This window comes from Spermophilus citellus, assembly GCF_964194105.1.
Source record: "Spermophilus citellus genome assembly, chromosome: 4".
In the NCBI taxonomy this organism is placed as follows: Eukaryota; Metazoa; Chordata; class Mammalia; order Rodentia; family Sciuridae; genus Spermophilus; species Spermophilus citellus.
The window spans coordinates 158228234-158247537 of NC_138185.1; the positions used below are offsets into that span (position 1 = coordinate 158228234).

Consider the following 19304-nt stretch of genomic DNA (forward strand, 5'->3'; position numbering starts at 1 on the left):
AATAATAAAGCGGTCAATTTGTCAAGAAAACAGCAATTATAAATACATGTGCACCCAACAACGGAGCACTTAAATATATAAATATTCATGAATATTAATGAAGACGTGGACAGCAATATCACAATACTAGGGGACTTCAATACGCTACATTCAATAACAGGTAGATAAAATAGAAAATTACAAAGAAAATATTGGACGTGACTATGTTCACTTTGTTAGTCATTTGCAATAAGTAAATATTGCAGCTGGCTCTTATAAAAGATGAAATATAAAAACATATGCACAAAAAGTCATTCTCCACCTAACAAGATGTTTTTAAGCAATATTATTTAATATTATTTTAAATAGACTATTTTCAAACTACAGGTATCGTAAAGTAATATTTTTAAGGGGGAATAGAAAGAACAAAAGAGTAATCATTAAGAAATTATATATGTGTGTTAGAATAAAAGCTTTTAAAACATTTAAAAATTATGTCTTTCAGTCTTTTAGTGATATAAATCCAAAACCATTCTGTTGAAAACAGTTATAATGAATTAAAAATTAAAGGCATTTTGAACAAAATAATAGTTCATTTTTACTAGAAAGAAAATAACTGATTTAGCTCATATATTCTTATTTATACAAAGAATGAGAAAAACTCTCCTTCTTTTATTAAGTAGAAATAAAAAGAAGTATTAGGAGGTAGTGGTAGTTACCTTTAAGAAGATGGAAAAAATGATACTAAACAGACTAAGAATCACAAGTTGGGCACTGTATTATGAATGTTAGTAGGATATTATAAAAAAAAGAAATCCAAGCAAAAGACTAAATTAAAAATCAGTTACATCTTGAAACTATTGTTTTCTTTTTATAAGAAATAACTTGAAATTGAAGCCTAAAATAATGCTCATATTATAATCAAGTCTTTAATTTTTGCATATATCACATGAAACAAACAATGATTATCCTGTTCACGACATTGAATTAATGCTTCTGACATCCTAGCCCTAACACTCACTCTAACCTATTGAGTGTGCAATCCCACTGCTGGGTATACATCCAAAAGAATTAAAATCAGAATCTCAAAGAGATATCTACACCTTCATGTTCATTATAAAAATATTCAAAATATGAAGATATAAATGCAACTTGTGTCCATCAATAGATGAATGGATAAAGAAAATGTGGTATATAGACATAATGGAATATTAATGAGTCTTTAAAAAGAAGGAAATTTCACCATTTGCAATGATACTGATGAACCTGGAAAGCAGTATATAGAGTGAAGTTACAAAAGTAACTTAAGTAAGTTACAGAAATGCAAGTTAGTCACAGAAGGACAAATACCACATGATATCACTCATATGAAGTATCTATTATTGTCCAGCTCATATATGCAGAGAATACAATATTGCTTGCCAGGAAACAGAAATAGAGGAAATGGAAACTTGATGTTCATTAGGCATAAAGTTTCAGTTATGCTAGATGAATAAATTATAGATATCTGCTATATGGCATAGAGCCTATAGTTGACAATATGGTACTGTGAACTTTATAATTTGTTAAGAAAGAGATGTCATGTTAAGTATTCTTACTACATACACACAAAAAAAATTAAAAGCACACAAGAAAACTCTGGAAGGTGTTGGATATGTCTATTACCTTAATGGCAGTGATGGTATCATGAGTTTTGCATATGTCCAAACTCACCAAATTATACCCAGGCCCTGCCCGTGGAGATAATATCGACTCTTTAGGAAAGATCAAAGATGCCAGCAAAAAAGGATGACTCAAGTCCTGAGGCCTGTGTAGAGGGACTCCACCTGCAAACAATTTGTAGCCATGCTTGTTACCTTATAACATTCTTAAAAGATTAATGTCTGCTTTCATACTTACTTAACTGGGCTGTCAACTCTTCTATGACTCCAATGAAAGATGAAAGCAGAACTTAATATCTCCATCTTATGTTCTAGGGCTCATGAGATTCACATTCTCTTGAGCCTTAAATACCTCTTTAGTGGAAAACGAGTCACTTGGAAGAAGCCCACATTTTTAGATACTTAGTACTTGACTTAGCCAGCTTATACTTTGACCAGTTTCTCCAAAAACATTTGGTGAAGGATTTTTGTAATACATACTGCTATGATACAGTTCTTAGCAGTGTTATTAGAGAAATCTTTTTAAATAAAAGGAAACAAATTGATAAAGGTAATATAGGCACTCTGGTTTTTGTTTCAGACTAAGCCAAACAATTGTACAATTTCAAAATACTCTCCAAAAATTCCTGTTATCAAAGCATAATTTTTATGATTTGATGCTCAAAGCATGGATGTAGAATCAGAGATCTGGACTCAAAACCCATGCCTACCTTACTTGGTGTGATCTAGGGTGAGTCACTTGATATTACGTCTCAGTTTCAACTGTAAGAAAACCACAATGCTTAGTTCACAAGATTAAAAAAATGATTTGATGTAATGATGATTATAAAACAATGAGTGTTTAATAAATAACTATTGATACTTTAAATCAGACTTCCAATGGTCCTGAAAATATACTTCAAAAACACTTCAAAAGTTTTGGTAAGAAATGTTAAAGTCAAAATTTGTCATTAGATTTGATATTTTAGTTATTGCGAGGCTCATTTACTAACTACAAATATGATTTTTTTCTTTAAGCCTTCTAATTTTTAAATGTTTATTTTCTAAAAAGATTACTTAGAATTTTTTAGAACCATCCATTTCTAGTTTCTGAAAAAGCAAATGCCACTTTTAGGAATTACAGCTAAATCCTATTCAATAGGTATCATTTAGTTTTCCTACCATGGTTAATGACAAGGGTATCAATTAGATTATTTCTCAGTAATAGGGATCCCTGATTGAAAACAAGAAAGAAGAAACATTACAGTGTTTAAACAGGCCTGAGATACTTAGAATACCTTGACCCTTCCTGTTTTCCGTATTCAAAGTGTCCAAGTAACAGCAAGAAAATGTTTCCCCGACCCATAAAACACCTAAGCTAAAGCTAGAAGTTTTCAGATAATACATATTTACTATAAGCATCTAGACAAACGAGAAACAGAAAGTAATCAGTGTTTCAACATAAAATACAGAGTAAATGGAAATTGTGTCAACAGAACACAACATAGGTGTTTTGTTTTTTTTTCACTCTGTGATGGTACTAGGTATTGAACCCAGGGGGGTTAATTACCTAGCAACATCCCCAGCCCTATTATTATTATTATTATTATTATTATTATTATTATTTTAGACAGTTCTCCCTAAGTTGGTGAGGCTGGCTTTGAACTTTGCTGTTCTCTTGCCTCAACCTCCCAAGCCACTGGGATTATAGTCACCACCGGTGCCACTACGCCCAGAGCAACATGGTATTTTTGATTGATAGGTACTCAGAATTGGGGGAAAAAATAGAAAAAAAAAATAGAAAAAGAGTTCAATGACAGAGTAAAGTAGTCATTTGGTGCCCTGAGCAAACCTTTACTGAGAACCTGTTTAAGGGATCCTATCACAGAGGACAGTGAGAAAATAATGAGCAAAACATTTCAAGTGCTCACTGCACAAGGGGAGGGCACACAGGTAACAGGTAAAAACAGGATGCACGAATAGCCTGGTAAGACATCCATACTGGAGGTACCTACCCCAGACTGGGATGAGAAAGGAGAGAGTAAATGATGAAGCAAGAGACAGACAACTAAAAAGACTAGGAAAAGTGTTCTAAATAGAAGTGGCATTTGCAAAAGCAGTAAGAGTCTGATAGGATTCAGGCTGCTTCCTACAATCTAGTGTGGTAAGAACAGGATAGGTACAGGGAACCGCACAAAATAGACTGGGAAGAACAGCAGAGGCCAGGGCCTAGAGGGTCTCACAGGCCAGTCAGGAGATACATTTTGATCTTAAGGTGCTAGAAAGCCATGGTAGGAATGTCAGTAAGGAGGTTGACATATAAGGCAACTGTCATGGGAAGACATATCCAAGACAGGATTAAGAGATACCAAGGAAAAAGACTTAGTTTTGAAGAGTACTGGGAGAGGGTTTGAAGTTGAGCCTAAACTACCAGAATTGTAAAGATTTGTATTTCATCAAAAATAATCTAAAGGCTGAGGAACTCTGAAAGTACACACTTTGAATCCCAAATAAATAATGTTATAAATGTTTCTCAGAATATTTAAAATAGAACAAGCTTGTAATTGAGGAGACAAAAAAAAAAACAATTGCTTTACTCAATAAAAATGTCTGAATGAATAGTTTATCTATATAATATGTAGAAAAATCCTAAACATTTCACAGTTCAGTGTTTAAAAACACAAAAATGTGGACATACACAGAAAAACAATTTTTCAGAATTTGGGAAAAGCCTTTCTAAGGATTTAAAGTGTGAATCATTTGATGTCTAATAGCAAGCATACAGGAAAAAATCTTAACCACAGCATAAAAGTCACATTTTCACAGATTCTCTAAATAGCAAAATATTATTCATTCACATTTCAGATTGATTTTTTTTTGGAATAAAAATAAGCAGACTTTGAATTTTGTGAACCATAATTTATAAGTTTTCTCAGATAATGTACATATGTTTATAAGAGACGGATTTTAAATTACAAGTGCTAATTTAAATTGAATCTTGATCCAAGTGTTAAAACCATCTTTCTAATATTTCTAAGTTTATTTGTCTTTCTTTTCCTCTCTTATTCCTCCTTCCCTCAAATATATAAAAATGTTTGACCCCTCAACAAAAACCCTTCATACACAAGCATAGTTGTTTTAGGAATCTGAAGTTACAAATAGGATCCTTAAGGTAGAGATTACCTTAGTTTAAGAACTTTAATCCTGTGATTCTAATAATCAATGAAGAGAGAAAAGATGAAATGTGAATACAACAAAACAAATGTCTTAGGAGTAGGATCTATTGTGAGTGGGGAAATGCTATTTTTATAGGCTCTGAAAGGTACAATATACTTGTCAAGACAGTTAGAAGTAACCTGGCTATTTCAACCATACCAATAAATCTGTTCACATTAAGTAATTATAGAGTAGGAACTAAAAAGTAAGAAGGCATTAAAGAATATAAAATATTATGTATGCATCATGAACTTAATTTGGAATTCTTTGTGTTTCAGAAAATGTGGGAAGGTCAAAAAAAGGTGGAGGTGTAAAAACTGAAAGAACTTCAAGTTGGCAAAAGACATGAACTGCAATTATACTCAAATGCCCTATTTAGAAAAACATCTTGAAGCCATCCTCAAGTGTTAAAAGAAGGAGGTATTTGTTGACTACATTTTTAATCTTTCCGTTAATTAGTTATGCTTCAGAACTTATTCATTAAACTCCTTAGCACTTTTGACACACTAAAGAATTACGTACCTACCAAGAGACTATAGAGAGGCAAGGATCCAAAAGAATAAAACTGCACCTGTTTTTGGATTCAGAGATTCTAATTAATTTTGAAATGACCTCCCTTCTCTACTTTTCAACTGGCAAATGCTTTGGTGCCGGAGACAGCAAGTCCTGCTAAGTAAAGATATAAAAACTTGATGAACTTATTCATTAAGGTAGAATCTAAAAATAGATGGATGAGTAGATAGAGAGAAAAATTACAGTATACACCCTGCTCATAGTTACTATTTTTCTTTACCAAAAAAAAAATAAGAAGAGAAAGAAAAACTAAAAGAAAGAGTCACCAAACTGTGATATGTGATACTGGTTAAACTAGTATTTCCCCTCCCCCTTCCTTAAAACAGTACTCAAACATTTTGAATGTCAACCAAAAAACAAAAACAAAAACGAAAAACCCAATCTAATTACCTCTCAGCTGAATTAGTCTTTCTTAGAGGCCTATGGAAAAAGAAGAAAGAAGGGTGCCAGAGAAATACCCATGCAATTTGACTCATGAATCTAAGACATGAAAATTTCTCTGAATCACAAGATTTTTGAAGACGAAGAACAAAAAAGCACACACTCCAAGAAATAGAATGTGGCAGAGAGATGACAAGGCTGGTCCAATACCCAGGGGCCCCGTGTTCATTTTTACTGTGTCATTGGGCAGAACCAGTTACCATTTTATTCTAAAATGAAAGGAAAATGCATTTTGTCTGTCTCACTGAGCAAATTATTCCATTTTAACAGACCCAGCCCAGAGGCACTGTACTCCGGGCTTTCTCCAACCTTCTTTCAGAAAAGGAGTTACCAAGGTGCAGCTGTAATGAAGAAAATAGTGCAAAACAAACAACCATGCATCTACAAGCTGAGGTAATTTACGGTGACAGTACTCACTCTCATGCAGTATATTTGATGTCTGTTTTCCCACCACCCCCCATTGACGTGAACATTCAGGAAAATAAAAGACATCTGTCTCTTATCCTCCTCTTTAAGCAAACAAGAATGGTTGCCAAATGGAGATGCTTTGTTTTGCCACAAAGGATCATGTTGGTGATGTGTAAACAGCTCCTAGAAGAAGTTTAATTGTAACTGTAATGTCTGTAAGCAGTGAAGAAAAGGTTTACAAACAATGCTGTTCAGTCATTCGCAAGCCTGGTCCATTTTCTATCATTCGATTTTTACAGAAACTGTTTTCCTAGGAAAGGTCATTTCTTCTAGATTCTGAATTCTGTCTTCTTCAAGTAATTATGCCTTTTGAAATCAGTTTTTCATTTTTGTGTTGGACTTGAAAACAGTTTTCAGTTTTGCTTTTATAGTTTCTAAAAATCCATTGGTCAATCTTTTCCTTATGAGAATAAGTGGCATTCAAGCTACGGTAGGTTGACCTCAGTAGCTAAAAATCCAATAGTTTAAAGATTGAGCTCATTTTTCACGAGACACAAACCATGAAAAATATGATCAAAATGGAGTTGACATCCTGAAATTCTTATTTTACCTGAGAAAAAAACAAGGGATGGTTCTTGTCTGACCTCATTTTGGCCTCCTTGCATACCTACGTGGATTTCAGGAACCTGCCTTAGATATTTGAGCAGAAAGTGATCTAAAAGTTCACTTAGCAATTTTTTACCAAGCTGTATCTTCTACCCTGTGCCCACATGTGTACACTTCTTATTTTGTCACATGTACCATTGATTCCTTTGTGTCATTGTTAGCATAACTATTTCCTGGGTCTCTGAATTTTAGAATAAAGTTATTATTAGATAAATCATTTTCCTGGCTAATGAAGATGGATGGATAGAACAAGTTTTATAAACCTAAATGCCATTTACTTATTTTGTGCTCTCTATCATGTAAGGGATCAGACTCATTAACTTCCTCCTCCTTCATCTTACTACTTAGGTACACTGAGATGAGGCAGAAAAATAAAGAGTAAGATGATGTGTACTTGAGATAACTTGTTTATTTATTAGATGGGCAAGTCACCAAACTTTTCTGGGCCTTGGTTGGTTCCTCTCTTAAGGAAAGGGTTGAACTAGATAAGTCTATTACCCCTCTGAGACTAACTCCCTGAGTTACTAACTTGACGATCATTCCAAAATCCAGTTCACACTTACCAACATGGGATTATAAAGCACTTTGGGCTGTGAGCAGCTATAGCTTAAAGGTACTGTTCTGCTATTGCCAAAGTTTAATCAAACCCTCTCACAGCCCATTAGGCTGTGACTGATACGAATGTTCTTTGCTGAAGCAGCATTCCTAGTTTTCACTGAGATTCATAACCTCATTAGTGACCCAATTTCCAAAATCACCAAACAAAGGAAATTTCTGTTTAAAAAAGCTGACAAGTGAAAATCTCTAAAACCATTCCACATTTACTACTACATTAGGAAAGTTCACAGTACCTAAAATAGCCACCACCTCATCATCCTGGATGACTTCCAAGGATCCCGATACCACAAAGCAGAGGGCATCCACACTTTCTCCAGCGTGGTAAATGAGGTCCCCAGGAGCACAGTGAATGGTTTGGAACTCTACTGCCAAGGCTCGCAGGCACCCATCGCTGGCCAATCGAAAAGCAGGATGTTCATTAAAAACCTTCCGGTTTAGATGAACACAGATATCAGCTCTCATGTCCTTGGGACAGATGGAGAGGACCTGAAGAAAGTGAGAGATGAGTAAGTGAGAGGTAAAGAGAAAGGGGCCATTTCAGGAAAAAAAAAAATCCAACAAATATTTATTGACTATGATGATGACTACTGCATGTTCTACTAATTCCTGGGAAGGCAAAATTAACAAGACACAGCTCCAGTCTCAAGGAGCAGCTAATACTCTAGTGAAATGGGCTGATGTTCATGTGGGTTATTATAATACAACACTCCATAGTGAATGCTTCGAGAAGAGAATGGGTCTCCCCATGATAAAAATGTAGTCTTGTGGTCAGAAAGGGCCCAAGAAAAAAGTTACTGTCATTTCATCAAAGAGCCAATTAAAAAATGATATTAACATTCATTTTAGTCTAACTGACATGTCACAACTATGTCATAACTAAACTGATATTCGATACTATGAACCATGCATTGTGGGCAGATTCATATTTGCTAACTATAATCAACCAAAGCACCCTGGGAATTCAACTTGCTAGCTGACAGCTTTATTCTTGTGTTTTCTTCTGTCTAAAATATTCTCCTTTTACATATATATATATATATATATATATATATATATATGTAAAAGGAAAATAATATATATATATATATATTTTTTCAAGGATGATAAAAGGCATTCACCAGCCTTCCATAGGGCTTAGGTAACTGGAAATGTCAGCATCAGCAGGGGACACATCATTTTGCATAGGAGTCTTTGCTCCTTCCCATCTTTGACTCCTTGAGATTGCTGAGGGCAGTAGCAGAATTCAAGCTCTAGGCATCCTTTAGAAGAGGGACACATGGCAGAATCATTCTTAGAAAGTAAGGCATAGAGAGCTTTTATTGGCTTTTATTTCCAACAGGGCATTTAAACACCCTGGTTAAAATGGACAACCTCATCACATTTAATCAGAAGATTACTGAGCTGGATGTGATTACAGAAGTTGCCACTACCCACTTCTGAGATATAGTTGTGAACTCATTTATAGACCTTCCCCAACCCCCTTGGTAACCTACTCTTTTTTTTTTTTTTTTTTTTTGAGAGAGAGAGGGAGAGAGAGAGAGAGAGAATTTTTAATATTTATTTTTTAGTTCTCGGCGGACACAACATCTTTGTTTGTATGTGGTGCTGAGGATCCAACCCCCGGGCCGCATGCATGCCACGTGAGCACGCTACCGCTTGAGCCACATCCCCAGCCCCGGTAACCTACTCTTTATAATGTTTTTCTTTGATAGGATTTCAGTGGGAATAAAGACAGTGCTTATATCATAAGCTCATTACAAAAATTAAGTGAAAGGGCATAAATACACCCCATTTTAGCCTGGCTAAAAGGCTAAAGAAATGCTAGCTTTTATTATCCCTTTGGAACACGTGTGTTCCTACAGTTTATTATTGCTTTACTTTCTTCAAAAGCAACTTACTTGTTTCACTTTCCACCCCTGTCTAAAGCCTACATCTGGGGGGTTTTATAAATTTCCAAATGGAATTAAGAAAATATTTTATCAGGTATTTGAAGATATTATAAGCACTGGTTGAGACGATTTTTCTCAAGTTGAAAGTGAAATTTGGTCTAGGAAAGCAGAAAACTAAAAAAAAAATTTTTTAAATACACATATACATACATATTACACTGAATGGTTTAATGGAAAATGGACTGCTCTGTTTCTATCCATTTACCACATAGGAATTTTTTCATTGTTTTAGATTCATTTGGTTAAGAGTAATTTTCTGTTCTTTTAATACTTTCTTTTAATACATTCATATTACAATTGGAATTTTTCAATACTTAACAAGATTCTCTGTTAAGTGGCATTTCAAGAGAGGATTTTTTATTATATTTTAAATGCATCATCTCTATTTTGTTTTGCTCCACTTATGACCTGAGCTCATTGATCATTATGATGGATAGTATATACTTATGTCTGGAAGTCACAGGTGGCAAGTCAAAACCAAGTGTTAAAATAGGCCAACCAGTCACACCCAGTGGAAAGCTTCCTCCCCTACCCTACATAGAATATGTGCCTGACATGGTGTGTCTGCTATCAAAATGTAAGTACAGCATTATTTACCCTGAAAATTAAAGCACTAATAACTTTCTTAAGCAAGGCAAAATTTAGTTTTATGTGATAGAATAAAATTATCATTCAAAGTAGCTCTTAAACTTAGTCCACTGGTCCCAGTTTCAATGTATTCTGTCTTGACTGTCAGATCCAATTTCTTCTGCTCAGGCTCCCTAATGGGCATTTTATAGTTACCAACAAATACAATTACATGGCAGAAGAAAATATTCAGGTTAAAAGTGACTTTTGTTTGTCTCCAGAGTTGATTATTTCTCCCCTCTTCACATCAAGATATTAATAAATTAAATAGATTCTTAATTAAGAGAGGCAATAAGTTTTCCCTTTGGAAGAGCTATGACTATATAAGGAACCATTATGTAGAACTTTGCAAACCAGCCCTGAACAACAACAACAACAACAACAACAAAATGAATGCCACATTTTGAAAAATAAAAACTCTTTGATATTATTTATCATATTCATTAACACCAAGGTCAAGTGGTATCACAGCAGATACCCCTCAGGCTCCAAAGGTCTAAACTCAACACTAAGATAAAACGAATTCGTAGTAAAACAAATATGATCATGTTATTGCTACTTTCTTAAAATTTCTGATGCCTTGCTTTCCCACCAGGTAAAGCCAAAATTCTAACCAAGCACAGCAGGCTCTGTACCTCAGGAGCCTCCATCCGTCCTCCCTCCCTCCAAGGCCACATTCCTCTAAGGCACCATCTTTCTCCCCAATTTGCCATGCTCTCTCCTGACCCTCACATATGCTTTCCCCTTCTCAAGCACAACCTATCCTCTCTTTCTCCACCCAGTCTTCTCTGATATTTGTCAAAGCACATAGCATCCCTTTCTCAACCATAAATACAGTGTCTACACAGAACCATCACAAAGTTTAGGAATATGTTAAAGACAAAAATGAGAGTCAGAGGTGTTGTGATTTGTTGTTATTTTTTAATAACATAAAATAGTAACAATTATTACTAGAGATTTTACACAATTGTCTTCAGCTACAAAATATTTTTTTAGTATTCGAAGAAACCATACCTTATACCCAATATATAAGACAGATACAAGCAAAATCTATGCTGGAAGAATCCCTGCTGGGCAGCCTTTCATTCATTCAACTACAGTTATTGAGCAATGCTTTGTCTATGTGTGTTAATACTATGCAGTGCCTTATCCAATGCTCCATTTTACAGATAAGGCAAATGTATCTTATAAATATTACGGGATCTTCTGAGGTCTTTTTAACAAATTACTATCAAAAGTTCTTGGGTCCTATCTCTGAAGCCATATTCCCGAGTGAAGATCAACCAGCAATAAAATATAACATCTGACACATTCGGATGTTTTTGGTCCTCTGTTACTGCAAGAACATAAATACTGATCTCTAGAAACAATTTAAGGTCAAATAATTCAAATCCATAGTTTATTTATAAGTTATTAATACCCCTACCTCTACCACTGAACAGCCAAGATTTTGTTGGAAATTTGCTTTCCATTTCTACATACATTAATTTTAGCTTCAATAAATGTATTGCATATTTGAATGTGTTGATAAATACATAAGAATTTGTTGCTAAGTCCTTTATATCCCATTTTTATTTGCTAAGGGGAAGTCATCTAATTTGAAATGCAAGTTTCTGTGAATAAATGAAAAGGACTTGAGTTAGATATTTAGAGTGAACTTTTGATAAATGTTTCTCCCCTCTATCACCTTAATCCATTATGGTATTAGTAATGTTGCAAACCCATAGAAAAAGAGGGAGTCTAAATATGATAACCAACACAGAAGCCAAGAAATTAAAGTAAGATCCACTAAGGAAATATTGATTACAGAGAGTCAAAGACACAGAGTTTTGTCCTTTTTCTTAGATACTCTGTGAATATATCTTAAAATGTACCCTAATATTCACTATATAAAATATGCAAAATATTTATATTTTTATATATCTTGCATAACAACTTTTGTTATCCTCTAAAGTTTTATTTCATGCTATGATCACTCAAAATGATATTATAATCAATCAAAATGTACATGCCATAAAATACTTAAAAATATAACTTCAATCATTCATTGATATTGTTCCATCATAGTTATAGCACAAATTAACCATCACATTACATTTAACATTGCTATGTCTTGCTTTCCCTTTCATAAATAAAGATACAACAAATACCCTGCTTATATCAGATCATCAAAGCACATATTTTTAGAAGTAAAATTAGTGAGTAAAATATAAAGCATGTTAAAGGCTCTTGCAAAATCACTTCTCAGAAAAAGGTGTACTAAATTTCTCTAACCAACTGTGAATGAGAGTATCTTATATGGTCTCAATAATCTCAGTCTTTAATCCCCCATATGGATTTGAAAGAGAAAAGGCAATTTCACCTGAAAGAAAAATAGAATTTCACAGGATAATAAGGTGCAAGAGCTTCCGCCTCAGTGGATTACTGCTCCTGCTCCTCAGTTCACAAACCTCTAATGTGCAAAAAGAGTGTCTGGAGGGAGTGAATTAAGCATGGCTTTTCCCTGAGATCCCTTACTGTTATAAGATAAATTATCTTATTGATTATCTACAAAATCCTCCATTCAGAGTACAGTGTCAGCTATTTTTAATAATAACTGATAAGTCAAAATGATCCCATTTTCTTTCATAGAACAAAGGATATAAACACATTAATGACATTTTGATAGGCAATGAAGCTACTCCTGACATTCTTCAAAATTCCTCTTTATTTTCATGCAATTAAGTCATGCACTGCTAATTAATCTCTCCTCAGGAATCCAACTGAATTGATATTAGTTAGTGAAAAATCAGTGGAAGGAGTCAAGCAAATGACATTTCCACATAAAACATTTTTACAGTCCTTCCTAAATATAAGGAGCTCTAAGATGGTAAAAAAAAAATGAAGTAGATCTTCACAGGAATTTTATTTTCACTCATTTTACAAGAAGAAAATAAAGTTCATTTTTATTTGGAAAATAAAAAATAGAACCAGGCAGTCATACAGAACAAGGGGAGCTGCTGTCTGGATGTTAACCAGTCTCCAGGGGTGTCAAAAACCTCCAAGGAATTAACCCTGGAACAATGTAATGAAATGTGTGCAATCTGCATTTGGGGTAAAATTGGGGGTTCATAACCCACTTCAATCTAATGTATGAAATATGATATGTCAAGAGCTTTGTAATGTTGTGAACAACCAATAAAAAAAGAAAGAAATGAAACCAAAACAAATTAACTTCCATTATTTAAAAGTAAAAGGTAATATTTAGCAACTGAAATCTGATATAATCAGTGAAGAATTACAGGTTAAAATCCAATGGTTTCACTTTAGAGATTAATTTTTTTGAAACAGGGTCCATTTACCAATGAAAGTCCTAAGAATATTGTTTCAAAAATACAGGGACCTAAACTTACCAAATTTTGGGGAATCTTGGTTTTGCAGTTAAAGAGTAAAAAGAAACAAACAACAATTGTTACCATCATTTGCTAACTTGTTTAAGCTACAGATATTTTTAGCTACTAACTTTCCAAAATCAGGGCTGTGGTCTTAGTCTCACATCTGTAATTTCTTATTTGCAGAATCTTTTACTAAGAGCATTTTTCTATACACCTAAAGACATTTTCTAAAATTACAAAAATATTTTTAATATACTTGATTCATTGAAGAGTGGAAATGATATTTTTCCTACTGGCCATGATCATTTTAGTCACCTGGGACAAGCAATTTTTCCAGCTTCTTTAAAAGAATGAGCTCCTTCATACACCATAATGGGAGTAAATTGGGACTATCTTTAGAAAATTATCTGGCTATAGTAACAAAAGTTGAAGCTATGTATACCCTTAGACTCAACAATCCCACTTCTAGGTATATGTGCAACAGAAACATCTATAGGCACACACCAAACCCCATAGACTAGAGTGTTTATAGCAGTACTATTCACAGTAGCCCCAAATTGAAAACTAACCCAAGAACAATAACCATTTAAATAGATAAATGCATTGTGGAATGTTAACACAATGGACTGCCATTGAGAAGAGAGAATGAAAGAGGTGACTACATACAACTTAAATAGATGGATTCCAACAACATAGCTAACTAAAAGAGCTTCAAACAAAAGTGTGTATTGTACATGATACCATTTATTTAAAGTTCAAAGACTGGCAAAACCAATTTTATGGCACTGAAAATAAAGATACAAATTACTCCTGAAAGAAATAGCTGGTTAATGCCTGTAGAACACATGGGAAGAGTACCTCTGGGATTCTGGGAATGAGGTTTGGGGGATGCTGGCTACAAACCTATGTGCATTTTGTAAAAACTTCTCAAGCTGTTAGTTTATAATTCAATGTGTTCAACTTTCAGTATTATACAATATTTCAATTTCAAAAGTTTATTTTACAATTTTAAAAGTTTAATTTACAAAATGACATGTATGTATTGTTACTACACACAAAAAAGCTAACGTGTGAGGTGATAGAAATGTTAATTGTTTGGTATAGTAATCACTTCACAATGTATGTGTTTATCAAACATCACATGGTACACCTTAAATACATTCAATTTTTATTTGTCAATTACCTTTCCATACAGGTGGAAAAAGTTTACTTTAAAAAACAAGCTACCTCAGACAGACAGACATTATCTAAAGAAAAAAATAAGTGAAATGAAAAGTATAGCTACCAATCAATATGGACAATTACTTCCAAAATGACTGTGCTTAAAAATTTTTATGTATAAATCTACTATTCTTCCAACAGAACAAACTGAAATTCCTAAATGTATATGTCAGCTGCTTTCCAAATTCTTTCTATAACTTAACACACACACACACACACACACACACACACACACACACACAAATATAGAAAGTAAAGGCAGTCAAAACTGGTCACAGAGTAGTAAATGAAGCAAAAGATATGTGGGTAGACTATATTTTTACTACATCTAATTCCCATTCCAAAATTTGAGATCTAATTCTATTAAAGATTATTATAAAGATATTTTCATGTATATACATATGCACATATATATTCACACATACATATATATACACATATGTGTATACAGTCATATTTAATCATCAAATATATAAAAAATAATAGTTAGGAAGTTATCTTGAAAAAATTGGAAAATTATTAAGTGGTAGAAAAACAAAATTGAGAAAGCAAAATACCAACATTTGAGCAACTGAAATCATCACATTGAAACATTTTTTCACAATCTAGCACTCATACAGATGACAGATAGATATGGTATATGTATGAGTGTGTGTGTATATATAACCTGTGCGTGTATAAAATGACTATGTACTGTATAATCAGAAAGCTTTCAAAGAGCACAAGCTCTTTCCCTCTTCAAATATGCTGACATTTACCAGAGTAGTCCCTGATCAATACATTTTTTACTGAGTTAAGCCTGTTATGTTATTACTTAGAGTTCAAAGACAAGAGCAATATTTGACTGAACTTTCTGGTAAATTGAACTTCTCATTTTTAGTAAAGTTTGCTTCTAGAATTTAACTTCCTGAGACCAGAATAAACAAAGGGAGTATAGTTATTTAAGTGTTTATATAGACATGTATGCTCCCTATAACATTCTATGACAGTAATTTATGCATACATAGAATATAGACAACATGTAGATTATAATAAATATGATAAACTCATAACATTTATAGCAAATATAATTCTTAAAATTAATATAATGAAGAGTTAAGCATCAGAATGAGAGAAGATACTTGTAACACATATATGTTACAAAGGAATCATGAAAAATCTATGAAAAATTCCTAAAAATTTATAGCAAAAAAAGGCAACACAATTTTTTAAAGGCAGACTTAAACCATTCACAAAAAGATCATCTGCATGAGATTTTAAAAGATGTGGGGATGTCTTTATCACCTCTGCCTTGCAGGAGTAAAGAATTGTTGGTCAGTTTTTTGTTTTGTTTTGTTTTGTTTTTTTTTGAAGTAGTTTAAGCATGCCATCCTGCTCTTGAACAGCCAAGTTTCTACCAAGAATCTCCTGACAGATTTATGGGAGTTCCTCTCCCTAGAAGGAACTTATTTTTCTCTTACTGCTTTCAAGATTCTCTTTTTATTTTTTTCCTATTATATATATTTAAGGTGTACAACATGATGTTTTGATATACATATACATGAAGTATATGTATATACATATACAGTAGCAAAATCGATACTATAGTTAATTAATAAACAGTCACTCTTCTGTGTGGCAAAAGCACCTCAAATCTACTCCTCTATCAAAACTCCTATATATTATACAATATTACTAAAGACAGTCCTCATGTACATTAGATCTCTAGTTCCCACTACATGTCTGCTAATTTGTATTCTTAACACTGCATCTCCCCATTTCCCCTCCCTACCACTCCTCTGCCCAGGCGAGAACCATTTTATTCTCTACCTTTGTGTATGTCTTCTATTTTAAAATTTCACATGAAGTGAGATAATGGAGTATTTTTCTTTCTCTGTATGTCCAATATTATTTAGCATAATGCTCTCTGCATTTGTTTTTTAAATAATATCTTTATTTTGTTTTATGTGATGCTAGGGATCAAACCCAGTGCCTCACATATGCCAGGCAAGTGCTCTACCACTGAGCCACAATCTCAGCCCCTGTATTTGATTTTTTACAGTTTGGTATGATGTGTCCTAAGCACTTCTGTGGTTTAAACACGATTAGAGATCTTTGAGCTTCATTTATGTTCATGGGCCATGTCTGGGGAGTGTTTGTCAATCTTTTTTAAAGCTTTCTTTCCATTTCTTCTCCATCTCTTCTCTTCCTGAAATTATCATAATGTATATGTGGGTTGACCTGATGCTGTCCCATAAGTTACATGAGTTTTCTTTCCTCTTTTTTCTTCTCCCCCCACCCCTTTAACTAGATATTTTCAAATGACCTGTCTTGAGTTCACAGATTCCCTCTTCTTGGTCAAGTCTGCTGTTGTCACTTTATATCACTTCCTTCCTTCATTGTATTCTCCTGCTTCAGAATCTGGTTCTTTTTGCAAACCTTTTTATTGAACTACTTCTTTTGTTCATGCATTGTTTTTCTGGTTTCATAAACTTGCACACACGTGTGCACACACACATGCACACACACACACACACACACACACACACACCCATACAAATATTATTTGACCTTAAAAGCAGAAATGTTGCCATTTATGACAACACGGGATGAATTGAGGACATTGTATTAAGGGAAATAAGTCAGACAAAGAAATACAAATGGCTTATGATCTGATTTATATGTGAAATCCAGTAAACTTAAACCAATAGAAACAGAGAGTAGGAAGGTGGAGGGCGGGGGCTACAGGTGGAGGAAAAGGAAAGATGTTGGTCTTTCAAAAGGTACAAACTTACAGTTGTACAGTGCATAAGTTTTAGAGACCTAATGTATAGCCTACTGAATGCAGCTAATAATGTATTGTATATTTCAAATTTTATGAGAGTAATCTTAAGAGATCTCATCACATACAACACAAAGGCAACTGTGAGGCTGATGGGTATATGAATCAGCTTTATTGTGGAGATCATTCCCCAACACACACATATATCAAGACATGATATTTCACACCCTGACTACATATGATTTTATCAATTATTTCTCAATAAAACTAAAAATTTAGCTGGGCACAGTGGCACACACTTGTAATTCCAGCAGTTCAGAAGGCTAAGGCAGGAGGATCGTGAGTTTAAGGCCAGCCTCGGCAACTTAGCGAGATCTTAAAGAACTCAGCAAGACCCTGTCTCTAAATAAAATGTGAAAAAGGGCTGGAGATGTGGCTCAGTGGGTAAGTATCCCTAGGTTCAATCCCCTTTACCAAAACAAACAACAACAACAAAACAAACCTAACAATGAAAGTAAAATAAAATTTCTTTCTTAAAAACAAAATATTTTTAAAAGAGGCCAAACTCATTAAGAATGGAAAATGCAATGCATTCTGCTGTCATATATACCTAATTAGAATAAATAAATAAAGAATGGAAAATGCAAATCAAAAGTGCAATAGGATACAAGTACACACACATCACAATGGCTAGAATGTATGTTGGTCAACAATTCACCAAGGCTTCTAGAACACGAAGAGCAACTGGAACTCTTATGTAGTCTGATGACAATGTCAAGTGCTACAACCACTTTTCAAAACTATATGGCAACTTCCAATAAAACTAACCAACCTCCAACAGTATAACCATCAATGTCCCTCCTAGGTGTATGTAGTAGAGAAGGGTGTGGCTATGTTCTTAAAAAGACACATGTAAGAATTTCACAATATCTTTGTCACACTGTTTTAGTCAGGTTTTTTTTTTTTTTCACTGCTGTGACTTAAAGACCTTACAAGAACAAGTTTAGAGGAGGAAAAGTTTATTTGGGGGCTTACAGTTTCAGAGGTCTCAATTCATAGATGGCAGGCTCCATTCCTCAGGGCTTGAGGTAGGAGGAACATCATAGCAGAAGAGTGTGACAGAGGGAAACAGCTCACATGACAATCAGCAAGCATAGAGACTCTACTCATCAGATACAAAATTATACCCCAGTGGCATGCCCATAGGGACCTACCTCCTGGAGACACACCCTACCTACCTTCAGTTACCACCCAGTTAATGCCATCAAGGGGTTTAATTCACTGATTGGGTTATGGCTCTAAGAACCCAATAATTTTTCCTCCAAGCCTTCTTGCATTGTTTCACACATGAGCTTTTGGGGGGACACCTCACATCAAAACCATAACACAAAGAATTAAATATCCCTACTCTGAAGATTCACAATCCAAAATGCTCCAAACTCTGAAACATTTTGAGTGCTGGCATGTTAGAAGTTTCAGGTTTTAGAGCATTTCAGATTACATATTTTCAGATTAGGGATATTCAATTAATGAAGTCTATACAAGTATTCCAAAATTTAAAATAAAATCTAGAATCTGAAACACTTTCAGTCCCAACCATTTCAGATAAGAGATACTCAACCTACAATAGCCTAAAATTAGAATGAACTCTAATGTCCATCAGACATAGAATAAACAAATAACCTTTAGTAGATTCATACAACTGGATACTACACACATAATGTACGATTCCACTTAAATGAAACTCAGTGGCAAAATAGTGACTGTATGAATCAACCCCAATGTCTACCAACTGATGAATGGATTTAAAAAAGTAGCAAATGCATGCAAA

General features: G+C 34.0%; 1 protein-coding gene across 1 annotated transcript in view; it reads right to left on the reverse strand.

Moving 5' to 3' along the window:
• Positions 1-19304, reverse strand: part of KCNH5 (potassium voltage-gated channel subfamily H member 5) — a gene marked incomplete at both ends in the record, with an annotated part of 313594 nt that overhangs the window by 59967 nt on the left and 234323 nt on the right. The window contains one exon of the mRNA XM_081293274.1: positions 7775-8027. Within this exon, the coding sequence (XP_081149400.1) occupies positions 7775-8027 (253 nt within the window). The remainder of the gene's footprint in view (positions 1-7774; positions 8028-19304) is intronic.